At 41.1% G+C, this 24,500-nt stretch overlaps 2 protein-coding genes across 7 annotated transcripts; both read left to right on the top strand.

Annotated features, from left to right (window-relative positions):
- Positions 1–1,179: 1,179 nt before the first annotated feature.
- prxl2c (peroxiredoxin like 2C) lies at positions 1,180–5,716 on the top strand. Of its 2 annotated transcripts, XM_023802812.2 has the most exons (6): positions 1,183–1,697; positions 2,119–2,187; positions 2,434–2,487; positions 2,813–2,918; positions 4,821–4,955; positions 5,377–5,716. In XM_023802812.2, the coding sequence occupies exons 1-6, from the start codon at positions 1,518–1,520 to the stop codon at positions 5,502–5,504; spliced, it is 672 nt and encodes a 223-aa protein (XP_023658580.1). In that variant the 5' UTR covers positions 1,183–1,517; the 3' UTR covers positions 5,505–5,716. The 2 variants fall into 2 exon arrangements, with proteins under 2 accessions (XP_023658581.1, XP_023658580.1); XM_023802813.2 differs by lacking the exon at positions 2,119–2,187 and having other exon boundaries at positions 1,180–1,697.
- Positions 5,717–7,041: 1,325 nt separating this feature from the next.
- On the top strand, positions 7,042–23,172 carry cdc14b (cell division cycle 14B). 5 transcript variants are annotated; one of them, XM_023803002.2, is made up of 17 exons: positions 7,042–7,600; positions 10,244–10,334; positions 10,634–10,709; positions 14,019–14,111; positions 14,420–14,496; positions 14,827–14,893; positions 15,076–15,138; positions 15,269–15,356; positions 15,568–15,798; positions 15,885–16,023; positions 17,090–17,261; positions 17,436–17,533; positions 20,752–20,799; positions 21,066–21,182; positions 21,415–21,649; positions 21,978–22,043; positions 22,396–23,172. In XM_023803002.2, exons 1-17 carry the CDS (start codon positions 7,495–7,497, stop codon positions 22,414–22,416), a joined length of 1,788 nt encoding a protein of 595 aa, XP_023658770.2. In that variant the 5' UTR covers positions 7,042–7,494; the 3' UTR covers positions 22,417–23,172. The 5 variants fall into 5 exon arrangements, with proteins under 5 accessions (XP_023658770.2, XP_023658773.1, XP_072564415.1 ...); XM_023803004.2 differs by lacking the exon at positions 7,042–7,600 and adding an exon at positions 7,646–7,736; XM_023803003.2 differs by lacking the exon at positions 7,042–7,600 and adding an exon at positions 8,486–9,896.
- Positions 23,173–24,500: the final 1,328 nt, after the last annotated feature.

Raw genomic sequence — 24,500 nt, 5'->3', positions numbered from 1 at the left:
CTGTAGCCCAGACAGTAGAGCGCAAGGGATTGGAACCCTGGAGAATATGCCAGTATATCACATGGCACACTTTCACACTATGGACAATTTGGAGATGCCAAAATCGAGTTGAAACCACTGGAGGGAGTGAAATAGAGAATGTAATTGTATATGTAAAAAATAATCTGAAGAATTAACTTTAAATGATTGAACTTTTGTATCATGTTTCTTCCACAGTAATAATTACCCAGAACAATAGTTCTAATTGTAATTTAATGCATTTATTGTTTTTCTTGCAGCATCTCATATAAATGAAGATATTGTCATATAAAGATTCCACATTGTGGAAAGAATTGTTTTAGGTCAATGTTTTAACAAGGATGTTTATGATTATGCTACTAATGTTTTTAAGCAAAACTGCATCTTTGTTAAAAATAATTTTAAAATGGTAAGATGCTTAAGTAAATTTTAATAAAGGAATCTTGTAAGCAATTATAATTACATTTAAAAACAAGAAATCGTCATACAACGAACTATTAAGCTACTAAAATCCATCCCAGCCTAACAGTTGCTAATGATTCCAAAATGAACCAAACTTGTCTTTCAAACATCATTACTCAGTAGTTACACTAAGGTTCATGCCTGGACTCTGACAACGAAAGTGCCAAAGGTTTTACAGCACATTTCAGTCAATGTCTCAAACACCAGTTGAGGTGACATAATTTTTATGACCAAAGTAAGTGATGCTGTGCAGAAAGCCAGCCTACCCTATGGCCTTTTGGATTTTAATGACAATTGTCCTATGTCTATTGTGAATTATGTTAATGTAGCGCACAATGTACTCTAATATTCTGCCCAATTTACTGTTGTCTTATTATGCTGATATAATTTGCTAATGCTGATTCCTCCTGTGTTATCACATAATTAGAAAGACAGCTATGGGTGACTTTGTTTCCTATGCCTGATCTTGCCCATATGTGATGCGTAAATCGAAAGAATAATTGAAGGCTTTATGTACTAAAGAGCTAGAAACAAGTACTTATTACTAATTAAGTGAAACAAAGATATTATTTTTAATAATTACATATTTCTAACACTATATTATGGGCAAATTCACCGGCCGGTGCTTTGCGTACTTAAACTTATGAATCGAAGTTTTTTTCACTGTATTTAAGTTTTATATTTAACTCACACTCACGCCATTTTTTCTCATCTGAGACATGAACGGGAAAGTTGCATACAGTGAACCAACAGATCGGAAAAACATAAAGTAAAATAACACGAGCAGCTGATTGTCTATATTACTGAAGAGGAACTGTTTAAAAATGAAAACATTTGATTAAATACAAAGTCGCCGTGAGTGCTAAGTAGGAATGGCGAAATCAGTGTAGTGTTTTGGGGGAAAGTGGGCGTGGATCCCAGAATCCGAAAGGAGCTCCTGGAACCATTAAGCATCCAGCAAGTCCAATAACTGCTTATGTTTGCCATGTTTTGTTTTGGTTTTTTGGGAGCGAAATAATGCAACCCAGAAAAATATAATGGCTACCCGTCCCCCAGTAATACATCAAATTGTCAGAAACCAGCAGGCAACGATAAAGCCTCCGATTAACGTTAACATTTCGGCCGTCGAGGATTATTACGTTTACGATCGACACGGTGGCCGTTTTCTATTCAAAGATTTATATAAGGACAAGAAAACGATCATCATTTTTGTTAGGGTGAGTAACTTTGATAATTTGATCATATTTAATCCGATTTGCGACAACCATGAGATAAAGATTGTATCGTGAACCGCTTAATAACTGCAGCGTAATTTTAAAAGTGCGTCTGTATATATTTTCTGCCGGAAGTTGCTGGTCTGTGGGGGCTGGATGGAGTGTATAATATCGTAATTGTAAATATGATTCTCATCTTCTGAAGAAGTATTTAGTGTAAATTAATATTGATATCCTTGAACTGTGGACGTAAAGTTACTCTAGTAACTAGTTTCCTCGACCTTTGTAAAATGGTAATAATGTTACGTGGAATTAAACACTTAGGGGTTTTGAAAGCGTATTTACAGTCCACGGCGGATTGATGCGATTGAACGGCAGTCTCTTATAATTTAACTGTTTAAAAGTTTATTTATTATTATTTTAGAATTTCTTGTGCTACGCTTGCAAAGAATATGTTGAGGATTTGGCCAAAATACCCTCGAGTTTACTCACGGTAAGCACTAGAGGAATTTGATTTTGGGAATTCCCCCACATGAATATTATGCATTGTTTATTGTTAAAGTATTACTTTAACATTTATCTGATGCGTCGGAATTTATGCGTTTGGTGACAGTATACTAATCTGCATGAAAGGTTACTAAACTTTCTACACACGGTTACAAATTAAACATGGTTCAGGTTAACTGAATTCCGGATTTAAATAAATGTAGAGTATTATACTTGTTTCTGTTTCTCCCAGGACGCTGGTGTGAGGTTGGTGCTGATTGGGCAGTCCTCCCATGCTCATATCCAGGTATTAAAATATAGCCTGGTGTTGAATCACTTCATGCAAAAATAATTGATGTGAACAGGAAAGCATGGAAAACAGACATTACCTAATTGAAACTTATTGGTATGATTTTAGCTCAAATGTCTATTATAAAGAATTAATAGTTGATTCATTATAATTAAAATAAGTAGGGTTAAGGTTGGGCAGCAATTGCAGTATAATGAAAATCACAAGTTACGGTCACATATTAATTTAGAGAAGCTGTTATGCTGTACTTAGGTTAGCCTATGAATTATGACAAAAGTGATTGGCACTTGTAATGAAACTTACTTCTATTTCCAATTTTTAGTCTTTCTGCTCCCTGACAGAGTATCGCCATGAAATGTATGTTGATCCTGAGAGACACATTTATAAAAAGCTGGGGATGAAGAGAGGAGAATCAGCTACCCACTCAGGTAACCGAATAGCAGTGTGTGGTTCTTGGGGTTATCCGGGCTTTTTTTTACCATTCAAAATGCGCTGAAATTGTGTACTGACATGAATCTAAACATTGTGTCTTCATTTTACTACCGGAAAATTACTCCGAAGCCCCACCGCCCTTTAAGGAAATAAGCATTCATCTAGATGAATATTAATAAAGTCGTTTACACTTAGGGCTTTGAGTTTGGCATCAATATAATAATATAGTGACTAGAAGAGCTGATCCTGTATATTCCCTTCGACCTTCCATGCAGGGGTGATATCCTGGGGCAGCACTGTTGAATAGCACCTTGGGAGTTTAAGTGCTGCAGCCAAATCTCTGTGTATAGACCATTTGTTCCCCTTATGCTTAGAGGTTTTGTGTTATGCCCTCTAGTCCTCTCCCACTGTTCAAAAACATGCAGACAGACTAGGTGCCATCTCTAAATCACACGGAATGTGTCAATGAGTCTGTCTGTTTTAAGGATGGTCAGAATTGCTTCTTTCCCCAGTTTTAATTTGAATAACATTCAATTAACTCCACCTCTCACCCCAACCAACAACACACACATGTGGATAAAAATATATACTTCTTTCCATACAAAATGAGATATTGCTCATAACTGCAAATGTACCACATTAAAAAAGTAGGCCTAAGTTAAATAAATTAAAATGAAACTCAAATTAAATTGAAATGAAGAGGTAGGTCAAGCGCAGTAACGTTTAATAGCCTGCGCCTTGGGCGGTTATGGCAAATGGCGATTTCTTCACTTTTCACACTATTAACCTATTTACATACAAAATAGGGCTGAACTATATTGGACAAAATTCACATTGTGATGTATGAAATTTAATTGTTGCAATATTTTATAATTGCAGTATTTATAAAAAAAAAAAATAGTTGAACATTTACTCAAAATAAACTATAGCCGAATATAACTTGTTGTTATCTACCAATAGAGTCTGTGTTTGGTGGGAAAGGCAAGTAGACAGCAGTCATTCTAATTCACTCTAACAACTGAATTTTGAAACGTGGACTAAATGATCAAGTAAGTCGGTGGTGTTGCCACGAGTTGTGCAAACCCTTGCTTTTGTTAAATTGTCTATGAGTCACTGAAATAGCAAGGACAAGAATGATTATGATTGTGCATACAATGATCATATGAAAGAAGAAACTCGAAATGTAATTATCATTAAAATTGCAAAATCTGCTAAGTTTTAATTCCTATGCTAGAAGAAATATGCTTTAGCATAACTTCTTAATAGTCTCAAACCAGGTGATTATCATGGTCCTTGCAATGCGACAACTGCATGTGCATAACATGTGATCTCAATAGCATCGTGCAATGTCCAGGCCTCCTACAAAATCAGACATCAGTAGTTGCTGCAAAAGGTTAACTTAAAGCATTAAAAGTAACTGTGAAACTGAAGTTAAACTGAAGAGGAAGCTCAAGTGTGGTAGCATACAATATTGTTTATGACACCTTCTTGGTCAGCTTTATTTTAGCGAGACTTTAAGCTTCCGAACGAAAAAAAAAACGTATTAACTTATTAAACTTATTAAATAATAACATTAAAAAAACAGATAAATCACAACTAATTACATTACTGCAAAAATGTTTTTAAATACCTAATTTGTTATTCAGTTTTAAGATTTTTTAAAACACATTCTTGAATATTCAACAATGCAGACTCATCCCTAATCTGTATGTATGCATGTCTGTCCTGCAATTGAACAGCAGCCCATCCAGGCATCTGCCCTGCTGACTCGGAAATTTAAGAAGATTTATTATGCATTTGTATTGTTTTGTCCCTTTATTACATTTCTCTGCCTGACTCCTGCTGTCAGCCACATTTCCAGCCTGCAGCTGAATTTGTGCCTGTGTACGTGCCCTCAGCCTCACGCAGCCCCCACGTCAAGTCCAGCTTGCTCTTCGGCAGTGCGAGGAGCATCTGGAGGGCCATGACCAGCCCAGCCTTTGACTTCCAAGGGGACCCGCATCAGCAGGGAGGGGCCCTCATTGCAGGCCCAGGTGCAATTATCTTTCAGAGAAGAGCGATGCAAGATTGGAAGGATTTTAGTGTAATAAAATATAACTTCTAGTGAGAAGTCCACGGGGTGCTGTGTGATTCTGGATTGATAATTGAAAGGAGAATCCTTCAATAAAATTTTAAATGATGGTGATTTTAGTTAGCTTTAGTAAGATATTTATTCATATATACTTCAGAAAATGATAAACCTTAATAAAACTTTTTAATCGTTATAATGAACATCATTCCATATGGAAATAGCCACTCATATTTTAATTGTTACACTGGGAATAAAAGCAGATCTTTTATGCATTGAAATTACTGCGTATGAGCTGTGTGCCTTTAATATTATCGAAACACCTTTTATTGACAGAGTTTGTTTCAGCCTGTCTCACCCATTACATTGCCATTGTCCCCTCTCAGGGTCTGAAGTTCACTTTGCTCATTTTGACATGAACCGCTTGGATCACATGCCCATCAACTGGCTGCTGCAGTTGGCAGGAATCCAGACTGTTGATTTCAGTGATCAGCCCCGGATAATTGATGTCTAACACAAGGCCACCAACGTTGTGCAACGATGAGGAGGAATCCTGCTCAGAAGGCTGCTGTGGAATATGAATGCTGCATTAAGTTATTCTGCCTATGTCGGATTATAATTTTGATTATGTAATATAATAATATAATAAAATACTGTATTCTACAGTAAAACTTAGCCCAAACTCTAAGACACTGTCCATTTAATAAAGGTGCTAAATTTAACTAATTTGAATTTTTATGTAATTTTTTATGTAAAAAGTATGGTAAAAATACACAAATTTAAAAAGTAACACATATAACCAATGAATAGAGTTTTGTTAATACTGGGCCAACTGAACGTATTTTGGACATAAGACAAGGAAAAGGGCATGATTTAATAAATGTGCCATGCAGTTTTAGCTGAGAGAGACACACACAGGTGACAGAAAATTTTGTACCAGTTAATTTGGTCCTTTGATTTTATTTTTGAAAGTAGCAGCACTGAATAACATCCTTTTTTCACTCTCTATGGATTGCGTCAGATTCAAATTGTAAACTTTAATCTGAAAGGCATAATATTTTGCAGTATCAAACACGGTAAAGGAGAGACAGCTAAGAGAGACAAAATATAATTGGTTGGCTATCTACAATTATTTACTGCAAAATAAATACCGGAGGCATACTACTCCATACCATGATGTATGGATCGAATTACTAAGATTATTAACTGCTACCTGATGTACTCAGTTGAGATACCTAAATAACCTCCAAACATTAGTGCCAGCAAGGAATTATACAAAACAAAACTTGTCATTGTGTTTGTTGAATAATGGCCTATTGACAGATATTTTGGCTTTTTTAGATATCTGGGAATGTTAGGTGTAAAAGAAAATGGTAGTTCTATAGGCTTTACCTATGTTCTAAGAAGTAAATCAATCACTGTAAGGCAAAGAGAATATTGAATTTTTGATTGACAAAAATGTATCTCTGAATACATGTGCACATGTAAGGAGAAAAGGGTGGGAGGGGTTGGAGCCCGTCCCAGGCAACAAAAGGGTGCACCTTCGCCTGGAGGCCAGTATGAGGGACATCGGCGGCCAGTTGGCGCGTGGCAGGCGCTGTCATAGTGGAACTGGCTTGCTCGCGCCTCTGCAAGTTTTTCTATATTATTATAATTTGCCGGTGGCAAGAAAAACTTGATAAAGTAAGAAGATAGTACATTTTCCAATATTACAGTAGTGATTTTTTTCCAAAGAGAAAAAATGGGTTTGGTAATGACTTATTTCAAAGTTACTTGTTACATAATTTAATCTAAAAATAGAGGTATTACCACTTCTACCTCTTTGGAGGAGCCGCCGCTGGTTAATATATAACATTTGTAAATGAACAATCTTTATTTCTTTACTTCCATCTTTTACGCATATACACATCAGGGGTAGTGAGGGTTCGCCGGCGGTGCCTGCTGTAGCTGAAGAGTTGTTTTTTATTTGTGAGAATTGTTCCTTGTTTTTGTTCTTTTACTATTTAATCTCTCACTGTGTTTTATTTGTGTTTCTTTCTTTTCTGTATCAACCGTTGGCTGCTTTCATTTCAAATGCACCCGTCTCCATCTCTGAGGGGATTTCACTGTTTGGGTTTTCTCAGTACTTTTACGGTCATCTACAGGATTTGATTAGTGACCGATGTATTTCGCGAATGGCGAAGCACCCGGGGGCACAGACCGCAGTGAGGGCTGCAGCTCCAGGCGGTTTCCGCGTGACCCGACACGGATTACGGAGACTTCCCGGCACAGTCTCGGGCCGCCGGCACCGCGCGCCTCACTGGCGGCCGCTCCACGTCGCGGAGAGCTCGGCATCGCTGACGTCACGCCGGGTATACAAACTTGTCCGCGTTCGATCGTCGGAAGAAGGAAAGCTGAAGCGCCGCGGACGGCCGCCCTACAAGTGGAGGGCTGGGGCTCACAGAACCCACGGCCGTTCGCGCTCTCATTAACGAAAATGACTCACGAACGTGCATAGATCAAGGATGAAGCGCAAAAGCGAAAGGCGGCGAGCGGAAAGCAGGAAAAAGCATCGTGCAGCCGATCGCGAAGAGGCGGAGCCCAGATCCGATATTTACATTCGTATTACAGGTAAGACACGGAAAACGCAGACGCCGCCGCGCCTAATTACCCAAAAGCTTAAAACCTCTCCTAAAAGAAGCCAGCGCCTCTTTTAATGTCAATGCCAGCTTTTGACCTAAAATGGCGACACCACCAGTTTTCTACGGTAAATACACATACTCTGGGTAAACTATGCCCACTCCTTAGTGGTGCTCATTTTTAAGCATAAATCTGAAATCCCAAGGGTCAATTTGCTGGCAAGTTGGTTTTTGTGCATATAACCAACGATATACTTTTTTTTAAAGGAGGGTTACCATTAAATTACTATTCAACCGCATTATCGTACGCTTTCTTGTAAAAAAAAAATGTTTAACGGTAACTGTAGTAGGTTATTTTAAAAGCGCCATGTTCTGCAATCGCCGAAATATAAAAACATTACTTGTAACTTAAAAAAAAGCTCTTTTAAGCAAAATAAAACTGCTGATTTTTTTTTTCATTTTGATAATTCGTCAGAAAACTAAAGCGTACTACGTTACTAGTACTAGTCGTATTTAAGTTGCCGAAATTAGAGTAAATCGTCATAAAATAAATCTAAAGTAAATCACAGAATGTCGCATAATGAAAAAAATATAGGAACACTTGCTAATCTGAATTTTGATGTGCAAACCAGTCTAATCATATTAGTGACTATGTGGAATGTGGTTATTTGCGAAGTGGAAATGACCTCTGCTGTATTTACCTTGACTTTTTTAAATCTTTTCTTCTGAAATGTACGTTTTCAGCAATTTCTTTCTCCGTTTCGCCTAACGATTCAAGGCTTTTGTTTTTTGAGAACTTGAAATCCTTCTTCTTCATTATTATTATTATTACTATTATTATTATATTTGAATGAGCATACTTTTTCAGTACAGAGTTTAAGTAACCATAAAGGTTTTATGACAAAAAACAAGCCAAGCCATTATTATGTTCTTTTGATCTGGTAAGTTTGCACGCAGTAGTCGGCGTAATTCTGTGAAGCAGCTGTAGGCCAATTTTTATTAGATGTGCGCTCGTATTCGGAAGAAACCCACTTCAACAAATCATTATGATGTAAATCCGAAACATGCCTTTTGTAAGTAATTAATTGCTTATTAGTTGTTGCGATGCCGCTATATAAAAGCATTTCTGTATAATGCGCATATTATTAAATTACGTTTTAAATGATTTCATGTCTTAGTGGGTATTTAATACACTTGAAAACTGTTGCAGACATAGTACTTAGACATTTTGTCAGTACTGGGTATGGGCAGCATTGTTGCCTCACACCTGTAAGGTAGGCCTATGGGTTCGAATCAAAACTCCAGAACCCTAGCCGTGTGCCTAATGCTGTCTGGGATATACTACAGGATAATCGGTTATAAGATGGTTGTGTTCTGAAAAAGCAATCGTAAACATACATATGTTGTTTGTCACATTCTCGGAGGCATAATTCTTTTCTTTTCTTGACTAGATGGCCTAACTTTAACTTAACTGATGAAATGTGTAACATTACGCTACGTCAGCCGACTAGTCACTTCGGTCTGCGAGTCCTCTAAAACAACTGAGGATTGAAGTGAATAAACGAGTCCTCGCTTATTTTCTATTGGTCAAGGGGAGCTTTTCTCCTAGCAACGGCTTGGGCAGCCTTCCAATTAGAATCCTCCGTGGCTGCTCGGCAGAAGTTAAAATCGTAAAACAAGGCGTAGAATGACTGACGTGAGAACAGCACCAAAGTGTGCCGTTTACCCGGTGCCTGAGCCAATGGGCTTCCTCTAAAATGGCCACAGTATTTGCATGGGTGTTGCGAAGGGGCGTCAGCCCTTCAGCATCTAAGACGTCTGGTATGCGGCTTTCACTTTTCTGTTGTGCAGTATTAAGATGCACATGTGCAGCGTTTCTTTTAGTGGGTCTGATTAGTTATTGTTAGCATCGCAGACTTGAAGAGAAGCTAGGGACACGCATCGCTTTCCGCGACATGGTCGTTTGGCTCATATGCTATAACCCATACTGTGCGGTTTAATGACTACCTCAGTCCCCCGTTATTTAGCGTTGCGTATATGGATAACTTGCTACCTGTCTGGTTAAACCGTTTTTAAACGCGATTGCCGCGTCAGAAATAAAATCCCGCTGTGTATGAAATATGGAGATAGCTGGCGCACGTGACGCTTGGAGGGTAATTTAGTTCAATCAATAAATAAGCCTTTTTAAGAACAATAAAACTAAATAGTGAGCTTTCGAGGAAGAGCAAAGTCCTGCAGAAGAATGACTGAAGACAGCGGACTTTTAAATGATATTGAATTTATTCCAGGTAAGTGTAGTCTAATGAAATGCTACTTATGCTTACTTTTGTAAATGTAAGGATGAATGGATGGTTTAACAACATTTCGTGACGTTTGCGGAAATGAGAATTCAAAAATTTGAATTTCACACGTGGTTCTTTTTAAACACCGCGGGGATTGTACGTTGAAACATTTTGTCAATGAGCAGTTACCTGAAAATGGACTTTAACTGCTTCTGTTACGGCTGGAGCGAAGTTTGTGAAAACAGCCATGACTTGGGGATCCGCAGGCAGTTTAAAACTGGCTGATGTTAAAGTCCCCTGCTTTGTTTGGCTGTTTTCTAAACGTCTCCTATTCCCGTGTCCCTTATTTTCAGATCAGCTCTATTTTGCCATCCTTCAACAGCGGATTAAAAGCACTGCCGAAAGACATTGCTTCTGTATAGACGATGAATTGTCCTACGAGAAGTATGTATTACTGCAAACAAGACAATCATCTATTTTACATTGCTTTTTCAAAATGTTAAAAGATCGGCGCAGTGGGGTTGGTCTTGTTTCCGGTTTTTAAATGAACTGTACACGCAGAAAGTAGCAGTCATTCCTGCTGAAGGCAAAGTCCGTACATGTGTACATTTCCTATCACTCTGGATACGAATTGCAGAATCTTTCCTTTGATTACGATGTTTTACGATGTGTTCACTCTTTTTATTATATTACATAAGAGCCATCATAAAATCGCCATAATCTTTTTTTTATGTTTACCACAGCTTTTATGCGGACTTTGGTCCTCTCAACTTGGCCATGTTTTATCGTTTCTGTTGCAAGCTGAACAAGAAATTGAAGGTAAATTTTATTTTGAAACGTAGTATGGCAAGATGTGCAGTTCTGTGCTAACAGACTAAAGGGTTTAGGAAACCGAAGGCATGTTAGCAGCTTCTGGAAATGTCTGGGTATTTAATGCTTTAGAGGTCAGATCCTGGAGGATTTCAGATCGTTACTTTCAACTTGAAAAATTACTTAATCATCCCATGTCCCATAAACATATGCCACCAGCAGGTTTCTTTACACTTCTGTCCATATTTTGCGGTGCTTGTTTTCTATGAGGAGGGCTGGTGTACTGTTCTCTGTAGTGAAAGGATGTGACTTTAGAGAGAGTCTTTTATTAATTGTTAACCAAATACATCCTATGCAAGGGAGTAGGGCTGCAAAAAGATGATTATTTTGATAACCAGTTATTCATGTGATCAGGCGATTAGTTAGTTCGGCCAAAACACAGGGTTTAAAGAAAAGTGCAGGTTCTTTATTTAAACATTGAGGTATTTTTAAGGCACAGTGGTAATACCTTTTTACACAGGGGAGAGAATCTCTAATGTGACAAAGTGGTGTAGAAAGAAAGGTCAAAGCTTGATCAAGCAAGAATGTAACATTTCTTAAGAGAAACACAACATAACTAACCCTCAACTGATGAACCTGTGGTCTCCACGACATCTGCATGCTAATAATTGTACTCGACACACCAGCGTTAATGGTGCAAACCTCAGTCTTGAGTTCATTTTGGTGCAATTTCAGCAGAGCAGGGAAAACAGAATTTGTTTTGCAATTATTTATTATTAAAAATGCAAACGCAAATGGGAAAATTTGTAAACCAAAGGCGAGGTATCTGTAGGTGGGTCTGAATTACAAAACCTAAGGCTACGTTCACACTGCAGGCCTTAATGCTCAATTCTGATTTTCTGCTCAGATCGGAGTTTTTGTTTGCCTGTTCACATTACTCTTTTTTTTAATGTGGGCAATATCAGATTTCAATGTGAACGGTTCACTATACTGAACTGGTACCCGCGTACGCACAAAACAACAAAGACGCACATGCGCAAAAACAAAGACGTCACTTTATTGATTCGAAAACTGCCCGGTTACGATATGAGCCTTCTAGTTTTGCCTGAATATTTTTCTCGTACACGCTCATAATAAACAATGAGTTTGTAATTGTTTGTTGAATAAACACAACAAACATTTACAAAATCATAAACACGAAGCCTAATCTAATTAATTAAATTAATGAATCTAGGCAGCTAATTAAACCCTCACATTACAGTATAGTGAAGTTGATTCAAAGCTTTAATATGACATGCATAGCCTGCTTCCATGCAGTGGAAAACTGACTGTAAACACTATAATTCAGCATGTGCACTAAAACATACATACGTACAAAGACAATGTCTAAAAGAAGATCTATATCAGCATGAGCAGAGCTCGTGGCTAATTTAAACGAGACATGGAGCAGACAGTGCGCAACGCTTTCATGCTGCTATTTCTTATGTACTGCAAGTGTGTGGCCACCTCTCATTAGGAAGGTAATACAGTGTAATATGTTATAAATACCTGCTTAACTTCTGCTGTTATCAATACCTCGGGTGTGTTTTGGATCATGTAGGAACGTGTGCCACTGCCAGAGCTTTTAGCCAATGACATGTCAGTAAGCAGTGCGCACAGGGTACTGCTGCGTCGGGATGCCTTCAGGGTCACTGCCAGAGCTTTTAGCCAGTGACATGTCAGTAAGCAGTGTGCACAGGGTACTGCTGCTTCGGGATGCCTTCAGGGTCACTGCCTGAGCTTTTAGCCAGTGACATGTCAGTAAGCAGTGCGCACAGGGTACTGCTGCGTCGGGATGCCTTCAGGGCCACTGCCAGAGCTTTTAGCCAATGACATGTCAGTAAGCAGTGCGCACAGGGTACTGCTGCGTCGGGATGCCTTCAGGGTCACTGCCAGAGCTTTTAGCCAGTGACATGTCAGTAAGCAGTGCGCACAGGGTACTGCTGCTTCGGGATGCCTTCAGGGCCACTGCCAGAGCTTTTAGCCAGTGACATGTCAGTAAGCAGTACGCACAGGGTACTGCTGCTTCGGGATGCCTTCAGGGCCACTGCCAGAGCTTTTAGCCAGTGACATGTCAGTAAGCAGTGCGCACAGGGTACTGCTGCGTCGGGATGCCTTCAGGGCCACTGCCAGAGCTTTTAGCCAGTGACATGTCAGTAAGCAGTACGCACAGGGTACTGCTGCGTCGGGATGCCTTCAGGGCCACTCGGAAATGACAGTTTTTCACTCAAATCTTTGCCCGATCTCCTCATTGGTATATTTTAATGTTTACCATTTCCAGCGGGTGGCACTGGGAATGGTAATTGCCACCCTTTTGGCTCCGCCCCTGCATAAAAGTCGCATGAATTCCGATTTCGCTGTTCAGACTGAGGTCGCATTGCAAAAAATCAGACCTGTATCCGATTTATGTCCAAATAGTGGCCTAAATCGGAATTGAAAAAATTGGATTCCATGTGACTTGTGCTGTTCACATGGTCATGAAGAAATGCGATCTGAGTCACATATGAGCAAAAAATCGGATTTGGGCCACATTTGTCCTGCACTGTGAATGTAGCCTAAGAGGTGCTTATTTGCATATTGTAAAATTTATCAAAAATAAGACTCCATCATAATGAACTAAATCCCACGTTCTCTACTACAGAGTGTGGTTGTATATCTGTAGTGATAAACACTAGCTGTAGTTACGTTGTTAGCTCAGACAGAATTTCTTGGCAAAGGTGCCTTAGATGCCCTGGGGGGACTAACTTGCAAAGGCTGTTCTGCCTCTGGTCATACCCACACTCCATGGATGTCTCAAATAAGTTAACATGTTGGATGTGTCTTCTACAACACATTTGAGTTCGGTATAACAGAGCCGAAAGACAGTCTAGGACTGTTGGTGTGATATTTCGGGAACCAAAATGTTCTGCTGATTGACAGACAGCAACCAGCATTAGCCATAACTTACTCACAGCCACAATTAGTATAATGTTTTCTGTTTTGAACATCCACGTATGAATTTAGGTTCTTTCTGTGTCAAACAATGTATTTGTTTCATTGTGTGTACCGAGCCATATATAATTTACGCAGAAAACTGCAAAAATGCAAGTAATCAATGACAAAATTTGCTGTCGACTATTTTAGTTATTGATTATTATCGATGTTAGTTGTTGTAACCATGGGAGGGAGTAGCCCGTTCCCTTCAGTCATCAGTGTGATGCTGCGATCTGAAGTCCTTCCAGTGCTACAGTGTAGTCTTCATTAAAAATGTCACTTGTCTCTATGTTCTTCCCCTTCCAGACTTTCAGTCTTGCAAAAAAGAAGATAGTTTTCTACACCTGTGGTGATCAAAAAAAGCAAGCAAATGCTGCTTACCTTATAGGTGCCTATTCTGTAAGTATACAGTTGAGCACACTTACACAGCTTATATTGTACATTTGAACTGCCTTTTTAATGAGCTTTTTTCACATCACTGGCAGTAATGGTTATTCAGTTGGTAAACTGTATGCAGCAGTGTTTCCCAGTCCGGTCCTCAGGGACTCTCAGACACGCCTCCCAGCTGCTGGTCCGGGAAACACTGGTATACAGTAACTGAAATATAACTAGATGATGTGTTTTCTTTGGGTAAATGTTGAGCGGGAAGGATTTGGGTGCGCGTTGCATTGGAAAGCTGACAGGCCTTCTGTGAATGCTTCTCTTAGGTGATGCACCTACAGAAGACCCCGGAGGAAGTCTACAGATTGCTGGTGTCTCAGAATGCCAACTACCTGCCATTCAGGTGATTCCTCTTCAGGTGGCACCACACCCACCTGTTGGTGCCAGTTATTTCATTAGCTTGTGTATGTTTGGCGCTTTGTCTTCAAAAATGCACTTCGCAGTGTATTCTAGTGGTGGACATTTATTATTGACATGTATTGACTTAAGGTGCCTTCGTTTAGCATTGCAAATGAGATTTTTACTAAAATTTGGTGATTTTTAATTTTGTCATAACTTGGTGGCAGTTACATTAATTAAGCAATAAGTTTTTAATATTTTGTTTCCTTGAACCATAGGTTCACCCAACCTGTCTGCTTGGATACTTACTACATGTATAAATGCTGTTTTGCAGGGACGCTTCCTTTGGAACCTGCATGTACAATCTGTATATCCTGGACTGTTTGCGTGCGGTCGATAAGGTAAGATCTCGGTCAGCGATCTGCGTTATTGAGGTTAGTGTTGCCTCAGGAGGACGAGTTTCAAAGGCTTCTCCTTGGTTGGAATTTGTGCTGTCGTAGATATGTGCTTGGAGGGCTATTGAATGCTTATTCCAGATTAAGAATGAACCTGTCAGCTAATGATAAAACCTCTTACCTTGCAGGCTTTGCAGTTTGGATGGCTTGACTTCTCAAAATTTGATGTGGAGGAGTATGAGCATTATGAGGTCCTTTTGGGGTTCCCCCCCCCCCACCCCCTTTTCGTTTTGAAGTACTTATAATGTCCATCTGCTCTTTGGAGCAGCCAACAGATGATGTCATTTCAATACAACTTTTTGTTTCCTTTTGCATTTGTAGAGGGCAGAGAACGGAGACTTCAACTGGATCATTCCTGGAAAGTTTCTTGCTTTCAGTGGGCCTCATCCCAAGAGTAAAATTGAGAATGGTGTGTACACTAATGACATTTAAGAAGGACTTTCAGATTTACAGAAGTAGGTCTACTGGGAAGCAGTGAGGCAGCAGCTCTGCTAGTGTTTATGGTTGGGGGATGTTCTGTACTGCTGAGTATGGATTGTATCAGCAAATAACCATATAAATAACTGCTTGATATATCAATATCTGTGATTTTCTTCTTCATTCGTCTCTGCCCTCTAAAGGCTACCCTCTCCACGCACCAGAGGCCTACTTCCCATACTTCTGGAAGCACAATGTGACCACGATCATCAGGCTCAACAAAAAAATGTACAACGCCAAGCGCTTCACGGACAAGGGCTTCGAGCACCATGACCTCTTCTTCGTGGACGGCAGCACGCCTAACGACGCCATCGTCGGCAGGTTCCTGAGCGTCTGCGAGAACGCGAAGGGTGCAGTCGCCGTTCACTGTAAAGGTGAGATCGCCTCCCCCCCCCCCCCCAGTCATCTGAACACCGAACAGGACCTGAATATTTTCTTTTTCTCGTATGCTATGTCTCAGCCGGCTTGGGCCGAACAGGCACGCTCATCGGGTGCTACATGATGAAGCATTACAGGCTGACAGCGGCCGAGGCTATCGCCTGGATCCGGATCTGCAGGCCGGGCTCCGTCATCGGGCCTCAGCAGAACTTTGTGGAGGAGTAAGCATGGTGGTGCTGCCTCGGCGCCTTCCTCCTGTTTTCTCCTCCTTTCATTGTGTTTGGCATTTTCATGTTGCGTAACAAGGGTCTGCTACCTAAATTCAAAGAGATAGCCTCAGCTGGAACGGCACGTGTGCATCAGTTCTTAATACAGTCCCCACACACTTGCTGGGTCACTTTATTAGCTAGTATTTATTACCTAACTAGTAGCGGGTAGGACCTCTGCACACCACTGTTGTACTAAGCAGGTTTTTTTTGTTTGTTTTTGCTGGTGGTCTTCCTCTTAGCTGGCCGTTCTCTTCTTAACAAGGTGTTTTCAGCCGCCGAGCTGGCAGCCACTAGATGTTTTTCGTTTATCGCGCCATTCTCTGTAAACCCTAGACACTCCCGTGTCAAACTCAGGAGGGAGGCCGCTTCTGAGACGCCGGGAGCGGCACGTCTGGCAGCAGCCGTCACACCGCATTCGGAATCGCGTGGATCGTGTCCCTTAGCCGACGTAAAGCTGAGCCAAACCGTAGCCGGTGCTCCTGAACCCGTGTGCTAAGCGTATCCAGCCACAGCTCATAATCCGCTGTTTGGGGGAGCAGACAAGCAGCTGTGTGTATGTATATATGTATATTTGTTATATATAATCGGCATATAGCTGTCAGACAGTGGAAGAGAAAGACTGTCTGAAAGAGTTCAGGGGAACTTTGAGGAAGACTGCCCTAAGGTGACACTTAACAACGTCTGCCCTCAACAAACCGCATCAATGCCCGCGTTGGCCCTGCTCCAGGGCTGACAGAGTTTCTATTTCCGTGTGGAAAGCCTTACTTCTCACTTTGCTGCTCTAATCGCTGCACAGTCATCATAAATACTACAGCTAATTAATGATTAATTTCTAGTAGCACTATTTCAAAGCAAAAAATGGTGACATTTGTGGTCATTTTACGACAAATCTGGTAGTAAAATGTTTAAGTTTTAATTTGAAGAACAGGTTGATGCATATTGTTGTGCATAAAAAGGATCTTAGATCTTTCAGCAGCAGCTATGAGATTAACGCCGCTTCCTCCTGGACGCGGAACAGGAAGCAGGCCGGCCTGTGGGCAGAAGGTGACCTGTTCCGTGAGAAGATGAAGGAACAGGAGAACAACTCCAGCCAGGTGACTGTCACCAGAATCCTGTCCGGGGTGGACGACATGTCCATTAACAGCTGCACCGGCAGGCGGATGTCACCCGGGAAACAGGAGGAGGAGCAGGTAATGTGGGGGTGGGGGCGAGGTCACACCCGCCAGCAACAGAAACATTGTCAAAAGACCCCTTAAGGGTTTTAATATGATTTATGGCTGTTGCAGCATAAATATAAGCGTGCTGCTTTGATGCTGGCAGTCCCTGAGAGACCCATGTCTGTCTCCTTTCTCCTCACTGACCAGTATGAGAACGAGGAGGAGATCAATGGGATCACGCAGGGCGACAAACTGCGAGCACTGAAGAGCAGGCGGCAGAGCCGGGCGTCCGCCTCCTCTCTCTCGTAAGGGCTCTCTCTCCTCTTCGCTTTCATGTCCACTCTCACGCCCCCTGCTTTTTTGGGTCTCTAAGCACACTTGAAATTAACATGCAGTTCAATTGTCATTTGTGTGAAAGCTGAGTTTTTTTTAATTTATTTTATTATTATTCCATTCCACGCTGTCCAGTTATCAGCTTGCTCTGGGGCCTTCTGCAGTAACCGTGCAGTAATAGTTGATTTTTTTGTGAAATCTTATTTATACAGAAGCTCCCCAGGTTACGATGGTACATGTTATGATATTCTGACTTTACGATGGGTATTCCAGTTCCATTCTGTTTTTCACTTTTGGTACATTATTCAATGAATTACATGACCTATTCAACACTTCATTGTAAAATAGGCTTTGTATTAATGATTTTTCTGAACTGTAGGCTAATCTAAGTGTTCTAAGCATGTTTAAGGTAGGCTAGGCCAGGCTATGCTGTTTGTTAGCTTAGGTGTACTGTATTAAAATGCATTTTCGCCATACGGTATTTTCTCCTTACGATAGGTTTATCAGAAAGTAATCTCTTGGTAACCCCTGGGAGCATCTGTATTCCATAGCCATACCTTTTGCTCATTGGTGAATGTTCCTACAAGGGAGTTCTTGATATTATATTAAGGATGCTGTTAGTGTATCAGCTGTTTCTGTTGTGAACAGTAAGGTCTGTCATTGCCATTGATGCAATCACAAGCTCCATCATGTTATGATGCTGTGTTTCATTATGGCATTTGGTGATTTTTTAAAAAAAAAAGAAAACAAATACCCCGCCGGTTTTATTACACGACAGGCAAAGGGTTATAAAGTGCTGCGGCTTCCTCAGCTCAGTGCTGGCTGAGTGTTGTCTCACGTTGAAAGATAACTTGGCTTTCTGCAGCCGAGACTGAGCGTGGAAACGTACGTTTTTGTGTCGCAGAGGTAAGTGCTCCACGGTCCCTAACTTCATGCACAAGCTTTCTGTTTTTTCCCCCCCCCCCTTCTGCTGCGTCATTGAAGGACATGCATATATGGCAGCTTTAGGGGACAAAAGTATAGAGATTTGTGACAAAGGGACCGCTTCCAGTTTCATAGGATTCTGCCATGAGAAAAAAGGCATTTCTCTTATAATGCCTGTACAGTTTTCTGTGACGTGTCTCCTGCCCTACAGCAGCTATTCATGCATTAGCAAAAGTAATTCAGCAGTTAAAAACTACCATGCCTCCCAAATGTGTGTTTTTAAGACATGTTTATGATCCAAAGTGTCTTTTACCTTTTTTGGCATCATTTTTAAGCATTATAATGCTCAGAATGTTTTATGGGTGACTTTGCAAAAAAAAAATCTAATAGTTGACCAAGAGCATTTTTGGAGGAAGCAGTGAGTAGCATCCCCTGCCTTCCGCAGCCATGTGACACGCTTTATGGCACGCTGCATGTGTACTGCCTGTCATCCCACTACTGTTGTGTCGAGACCTACCATAATATTGGTTCCACAAAGCCATCGGAGTGTTGTCAGTGTATGGGTGGGGGGGGTCGTTAAAAGCCACAGAATAAACAGCTTCAGTCTGTTCCCCCTTGCTTGCTTTTATCGTATTCCCGACAGGGAATACAAATGGTTTTGGGACCGGTCCACTGTTAGCGCAATAACTCAAAAATATTTGACGGGTCTTATTCAAACTTTGCCAACACCTTGTATGGGTGAAGATCTGGAACTGATCAAATTCTGAGACAAATGGCAGCAAAGAAGAATACATTTTTGTTCCAACAGCATCTAGTTAATTCTGTTTTATTTAACTACTGGGAGCTAAAAACATGGACTGTCTATGGTTCCCCGAGGACCGGATTGGGAAGCACCGCCGCCTTGTCCTTAGGAAGTTTGATCACCCTCAATAGGTTCATTTTCTTATCACTGTGAAATCATGACCAAACACTAGTTATTTCTTAACCCAAAACATCCAGCTTATGCTGCATACCAATGTGGAACATGAGAAAGGGGTTTAACAGGACCAGGGAGTGGATTCGGTCTGTGTGTGGGCATCTGTGTGTTTGGCGTATGAATCTGGTATCTGCTATCTCTGCCTGGAAGTCTCCTTTCATGTTCTTTTCAGTCTTTTATCCAAGATTCCTCCCTCCTCCTCCATGGCTGATAGCAATGTCCTGTACCGCTTCTGCCACCCCCCACCAAGCCTGAATTTGGGCATGTGTGGGGAAGGACAGTAACTGGTCTCCTGCTACTGAGCCTTTAAAGTGCCAGTTCACCCCAAAATCCTTTCAGATATTCTGTAGTGCTGTTTATCTACTTTACTAGGCATTGCTGTTGAATTTTTCAAATGTATTTCTTTGGCACTTTAATCATCACAGAAAGAATGCCATTCAGTCCCATTATATTTGAGAGAAGACATTTCCACAGCTGATATGTCCAAAATTAGGCAACTCTCACCACAACAATCTACATAAATAGCCCTACAGCATATCTTAAAAATGATAAAAAAAATTTAAAAAAATCCTCCTTAAGGGAAGGCGTAAGTGGGGTTCTGCTTCTCCTGCCTCCTGTGGTTACCGTGTCATTTGGCGTTGTCACAGGAAACCACTATTGATGATGGAAGGTAGCATTTGAAATGTTTTTCTTTACTAGCTGGGGAATGTGGCTGAAAATGGCAAACATAACCCCAGTCGCTCCGTTAATGACTTTCAAAGAGGCCGCAAAGTACCGCACATTTTCATAGCATTCTGTGTAAAAGGATGCTGTAAAGAACAAGGTGTCATTTGTCTTGCTGGACACTTTGTGTGCCTTTCACATGAGCCCCCCTCCCCTCACCATTGATTCCCTCCTACTGCTCTTTATGTTCACTTTGATGAAACTGCATCTTGATTATATTTAACGAATAAATCTAATGTGGCAGAACGCAGTCAGACGTTGGTGACACTTGCTGTAAGTTTGAAGTGACCTGACGTTAGGATAGCATAGCCGCATTTTATACAGCATGCTAGTCTTCTCTACATATTTGACATTTTGGTTAAAATCTGAAATAGGTGATCAGGTGTTGGGTGTGACCATATTCCAAAGCCATGATCCCCCCCCCCCCCCCCCATTTTTAGGTTCAGAAATCATGCTTCTCCCTTATAACTTCTTGACAACTTTAAGTCTGCACTCTCCATGATGTACATGATGTCTTGGTCTGATCATGCCAGGTGATGTGATATTTTGTAACTGTTTTTGTTATAGGTTAGAGGAGAATAAAATTCACACCCGGTCGTCATCACAATCGCTTCAGTAAGGCTTCACAGTTTACTGCTCTTTTATATTTTACTTAATATCCAGGAAAAATATGAATATTTTTAGCCATGTCCAGTTTGTTCAGAAGTCAACTTAGTTGTAACCGTTAAGGTTTGCATGCTTTGACCTGTAGAGATGAGCATTTTTAAATTGCAGTTCTAGCCATTTTCTGTTAACGGTAGTGTGTTGACATTGCATCCATGTGTTTAGATTTCAACCTCAGCCGGTCTCCTGTTTAATTCTAGTTACTGTTCTTTTGGCAGGATTATTTTGCAGTCCACCGATCAAAGCTGTACGCCTGTAAAATCTGCCAGTCTGCCCGCCAGTGCAGATGCCCAAAGAAAGACGAGGGCTTCGCTGGGGCACGGCATTGTGGGAAGGTGTGTTTACAGGCTCCGTTCAAACTCCCGACGTTTGGGAGGACACGCATTTCACAGTGCCTCAGCATCAGCCTCCATGAACGAATGAAGCATTATCTTTTATTTCTAAAGACACTAAACACTACCCACCAGGAATATAGCATTTTTAATTTCTTAGTGTAGGGCTTGTGGCCAACGCAGAATGTTAGTTAACTGGAAGGTTTTGGAATAACCCGTTTCTTCCCTCTGACAGACAGTCGTTAAATTCAGAGCTAGCCCAATCCCTAGGCAACTTGCACGTCATGGCTAGCAGACGGGACGGTGCGCACGGAGATCCGGCAGCAGGCTCTAAAGCCTTAAACGGCACGGCCTCCCAGATGAAGGGCCTAAACGGCATAAACGAGCAGCGGCCCGGCCTTGGGAAGGCAGCCGCAGAGAGCTGCCCCCCTGCCCCCCAAGGCCGGCACGACCAGGCCGTGTCCCACTTAGTAAGTGTGCGACAGACTCGAGCTGCCTTCGCCTGTCGAGTATCCACTGCTTCCCGAGATTCAGAAAGTTCCACGCTGAAAAGCCTCCTTCCTCTGCGCTGCTGCTGCTCCCCTGCCCCAGGCACCTTGCATGCATTGCTGAAACAGGCCAGCTAAGAAACTGCCATTTCTCTGTACCTGCCATCTACTGCTTTCTATGGTGGAAATCAAATCTTGGCCTGAGCATCTACTTTTCAGCTGGATGACACTTTTTTTTTTTTCTTTTTTTTTTTGTAATTCCCTTTATTCCTTAATTTTTACAAACGCTTTCCTCCCCCCCCCGACACAGACATGCTGTACCCAAAGGACGGAAAAGGAGGTGCCCTTTGCAGTCAATACGTGTCATGAGACTCTGGTAAGTTTTTTTTTTTTTTTTTTTTTTTTTCCTCGTGTGTGTGTGTAATTGTTCCTGATTAAACACTACTGTCAAACCTTGATGCCATCAAACCTCAATATAATTTGTGAATAAGGTGTTTAATTTTAAGTTTTGATTAGAGGAGTACAGATTTTAGTTCAGCATTTTAGTGCTTGTTCGAGCTGTGTTGTAGGTGGAGTGCTGCAAATTTAAATTGCATTTCCTGTAATGGAACAAGCTCACGATTCGCATCCATAAAAGAGAGAAACATTTTCAAGTTCTCCGCACAGAATTGGCTGCAGTTTGGCCACATGATTCTTTGAAGCTTCTGACGGTGTGATTTTCCTTACAGCCACTCCGTTCCCAAAGCTAGAGCACCCCTTCTCCGGTGAGGTGGAATCGGACACCTTGTGGGTACTGCACTTGGCAACATGCAAGACCTCCAGTGCTTTAAGACGGTGCTTCCCAATCCGGGCCTCGGGGATCCACAGACAGTCCACGTTTTTGCTCTGCGTTCAAGCTCGGAGGGATCATAAAACGTGGCCCGACTGGGTCCCCAAGGACCAGATTGGGAAACGCTGCTTTATTTGCAGGGTTTTATCTGCTGATTTTTTTAAAAGACATGAATGCCAGCGGGCCTCCGTATCTGTATGAGGCAGACATGCTTGTCAGATGGATGTCAAAGTGTAAACCCAGGTGATTAGATGTGGGCATCTAGGCAGTTCCCTGGGAAATTTGGATGCCAATAGTATCAACTTTTCTTTTGATCTGATTGTATCATGTTGCGAAGTTCCTAGACTGTACCAGGATGTTTGTTTACATATCCCCTGAATGGTTTAACAGTGCCCCCCCCTCCCCCGAAGCTGTACCTTACTAGTGACCATCTTCTATTCATGCAGACTTCATTTGAAGCTTCTGTACTTTATACTGTAAATAGGTGAACATTTAATATACTTTAACAGATCTTTCGTACTTTCATACATGTATATAATTATTTGGTACATGCATTGTTCATGTCTGAATCATGTTCACAAATGCTGTCAGTCCATCATTTATGTATTAGAAAATTGACTTGTACATGGGGGGAAAAACTTACTTTTCCAGTAAAGGCCTTCAAATCTTTATCTACCATTGGTGTTGGACTCGCATAAGTGGTATTTACACTACCATAAGTTGCAAATTAAGTGTTTTATATTTCAACATATGAGTGACTCAGCAAGTACGAGTCACAGTAACTGGACTCCATGCTCCTAATGCATTCAGCAGCATGTAAGTATAATATGCATCCTATAATATACATTAACATTACGATTGTTTCGTGTTCATTAATACAGTAGTCTCGATTATTCGACCTTCCCTTATCCGACATTCCACCGCAAAAACAAAAAAAAACGCATCAATCTGCAACCAGAACGGCAAGTTGAGGGCGTACTCTATTTTTGTTGCTCCCGACTCTACCACAGCTAGTTACCCCGACTGTACAGTACATACTATTTAACTTCAGACAATTCTGTAACTAAGTTAATTTTTTTCAGTAAATTTTTCTGTTTTGTAAAACATTATTAGGTTCGTAATGTATAAAGTTATAGTTTGACGTTTAACACCTCCCATTATCCGACATTCTGCCAGCCCGTTTGTCGGATAAGCGACACTCTATTTATTTAATTAAATTCATTTTTATATAGCGCCTTTCACAAATGAATCGCCCCAAATCATTTCACATGAGTAAGAAAGCCAGATGATAATGTAGGAGGGGAACCAAAAACTCCCAAGTAGGAATTAAAACCTCTTAGTCCAAGGTATGCTGGCTGCCTGACCCCCTCGGGCATGATAACGTTATAGGATGAGAGAGAATGGGCCAGCTTGCTAAAAGCAAGGTCTAAACCGTGGACAAGGGCAAAGCTGAAGTCCATCAATGAGTCAGATCTCCACGGCGGCCTGTGATGAGTGGCTGACTGAAGGCTGCACCCACAATGTTACAGTTTGTAAGTCAATTCCACAATGTCACTGCTCCATATTAAAGATACACCATATAGGTAAAAGTTTTGGGACGTGTCCCGCTTAATCATTAAATTCAGATGTTTCATTCAGACCCATTACCACAGGTTTATAAAATCAAGCACCTAGCCATGCCATCAGGTTTACAATCATCGTGAAAAGCTCAGTGAATTCAAACATGGTACCATCATAGGATGCCACCTTTGCAATAAATTAATTCCCTGCCAGATATTCCACGGTCAGCTGCAAGTGGAATTATTGCAAAATGGAGGCATTTAGAAATACCAGAGAAATAGCCACAAAATGGCAGACCAGATATAGTAACAGAGCAGGGTCACCGAGTGCTGGGGTACATAGTGTATAAATGTCGCCAGTGCTTTGACGACTCAGTAACTGCAGTGTTCCGAACGTCCCCTGGCATTAACTCCAGCACAAAAACTGTGCGTCTGGAGCTTCATG

This window comes from Paramormyrops kingsleyae, chromosome 2 (assembly GCF_048594095.1).
Source record: "Paramormyrops kingsleyae isolate MSU_618 chromosome 2, PKINGS_0.4, whole genome shotgun sequence".
NCBI classification, from domain to species: domain Eukaryota; kingdom Metazoa; phylum Chordata; class Actinopteri; order Osteoglossiformes; family Mormyridae; genus Paramormyrops; species Paramormyrops kingsleyae.
This window is presented reverse-complemented; position numbering and strand designations above follow the sequence as displayed.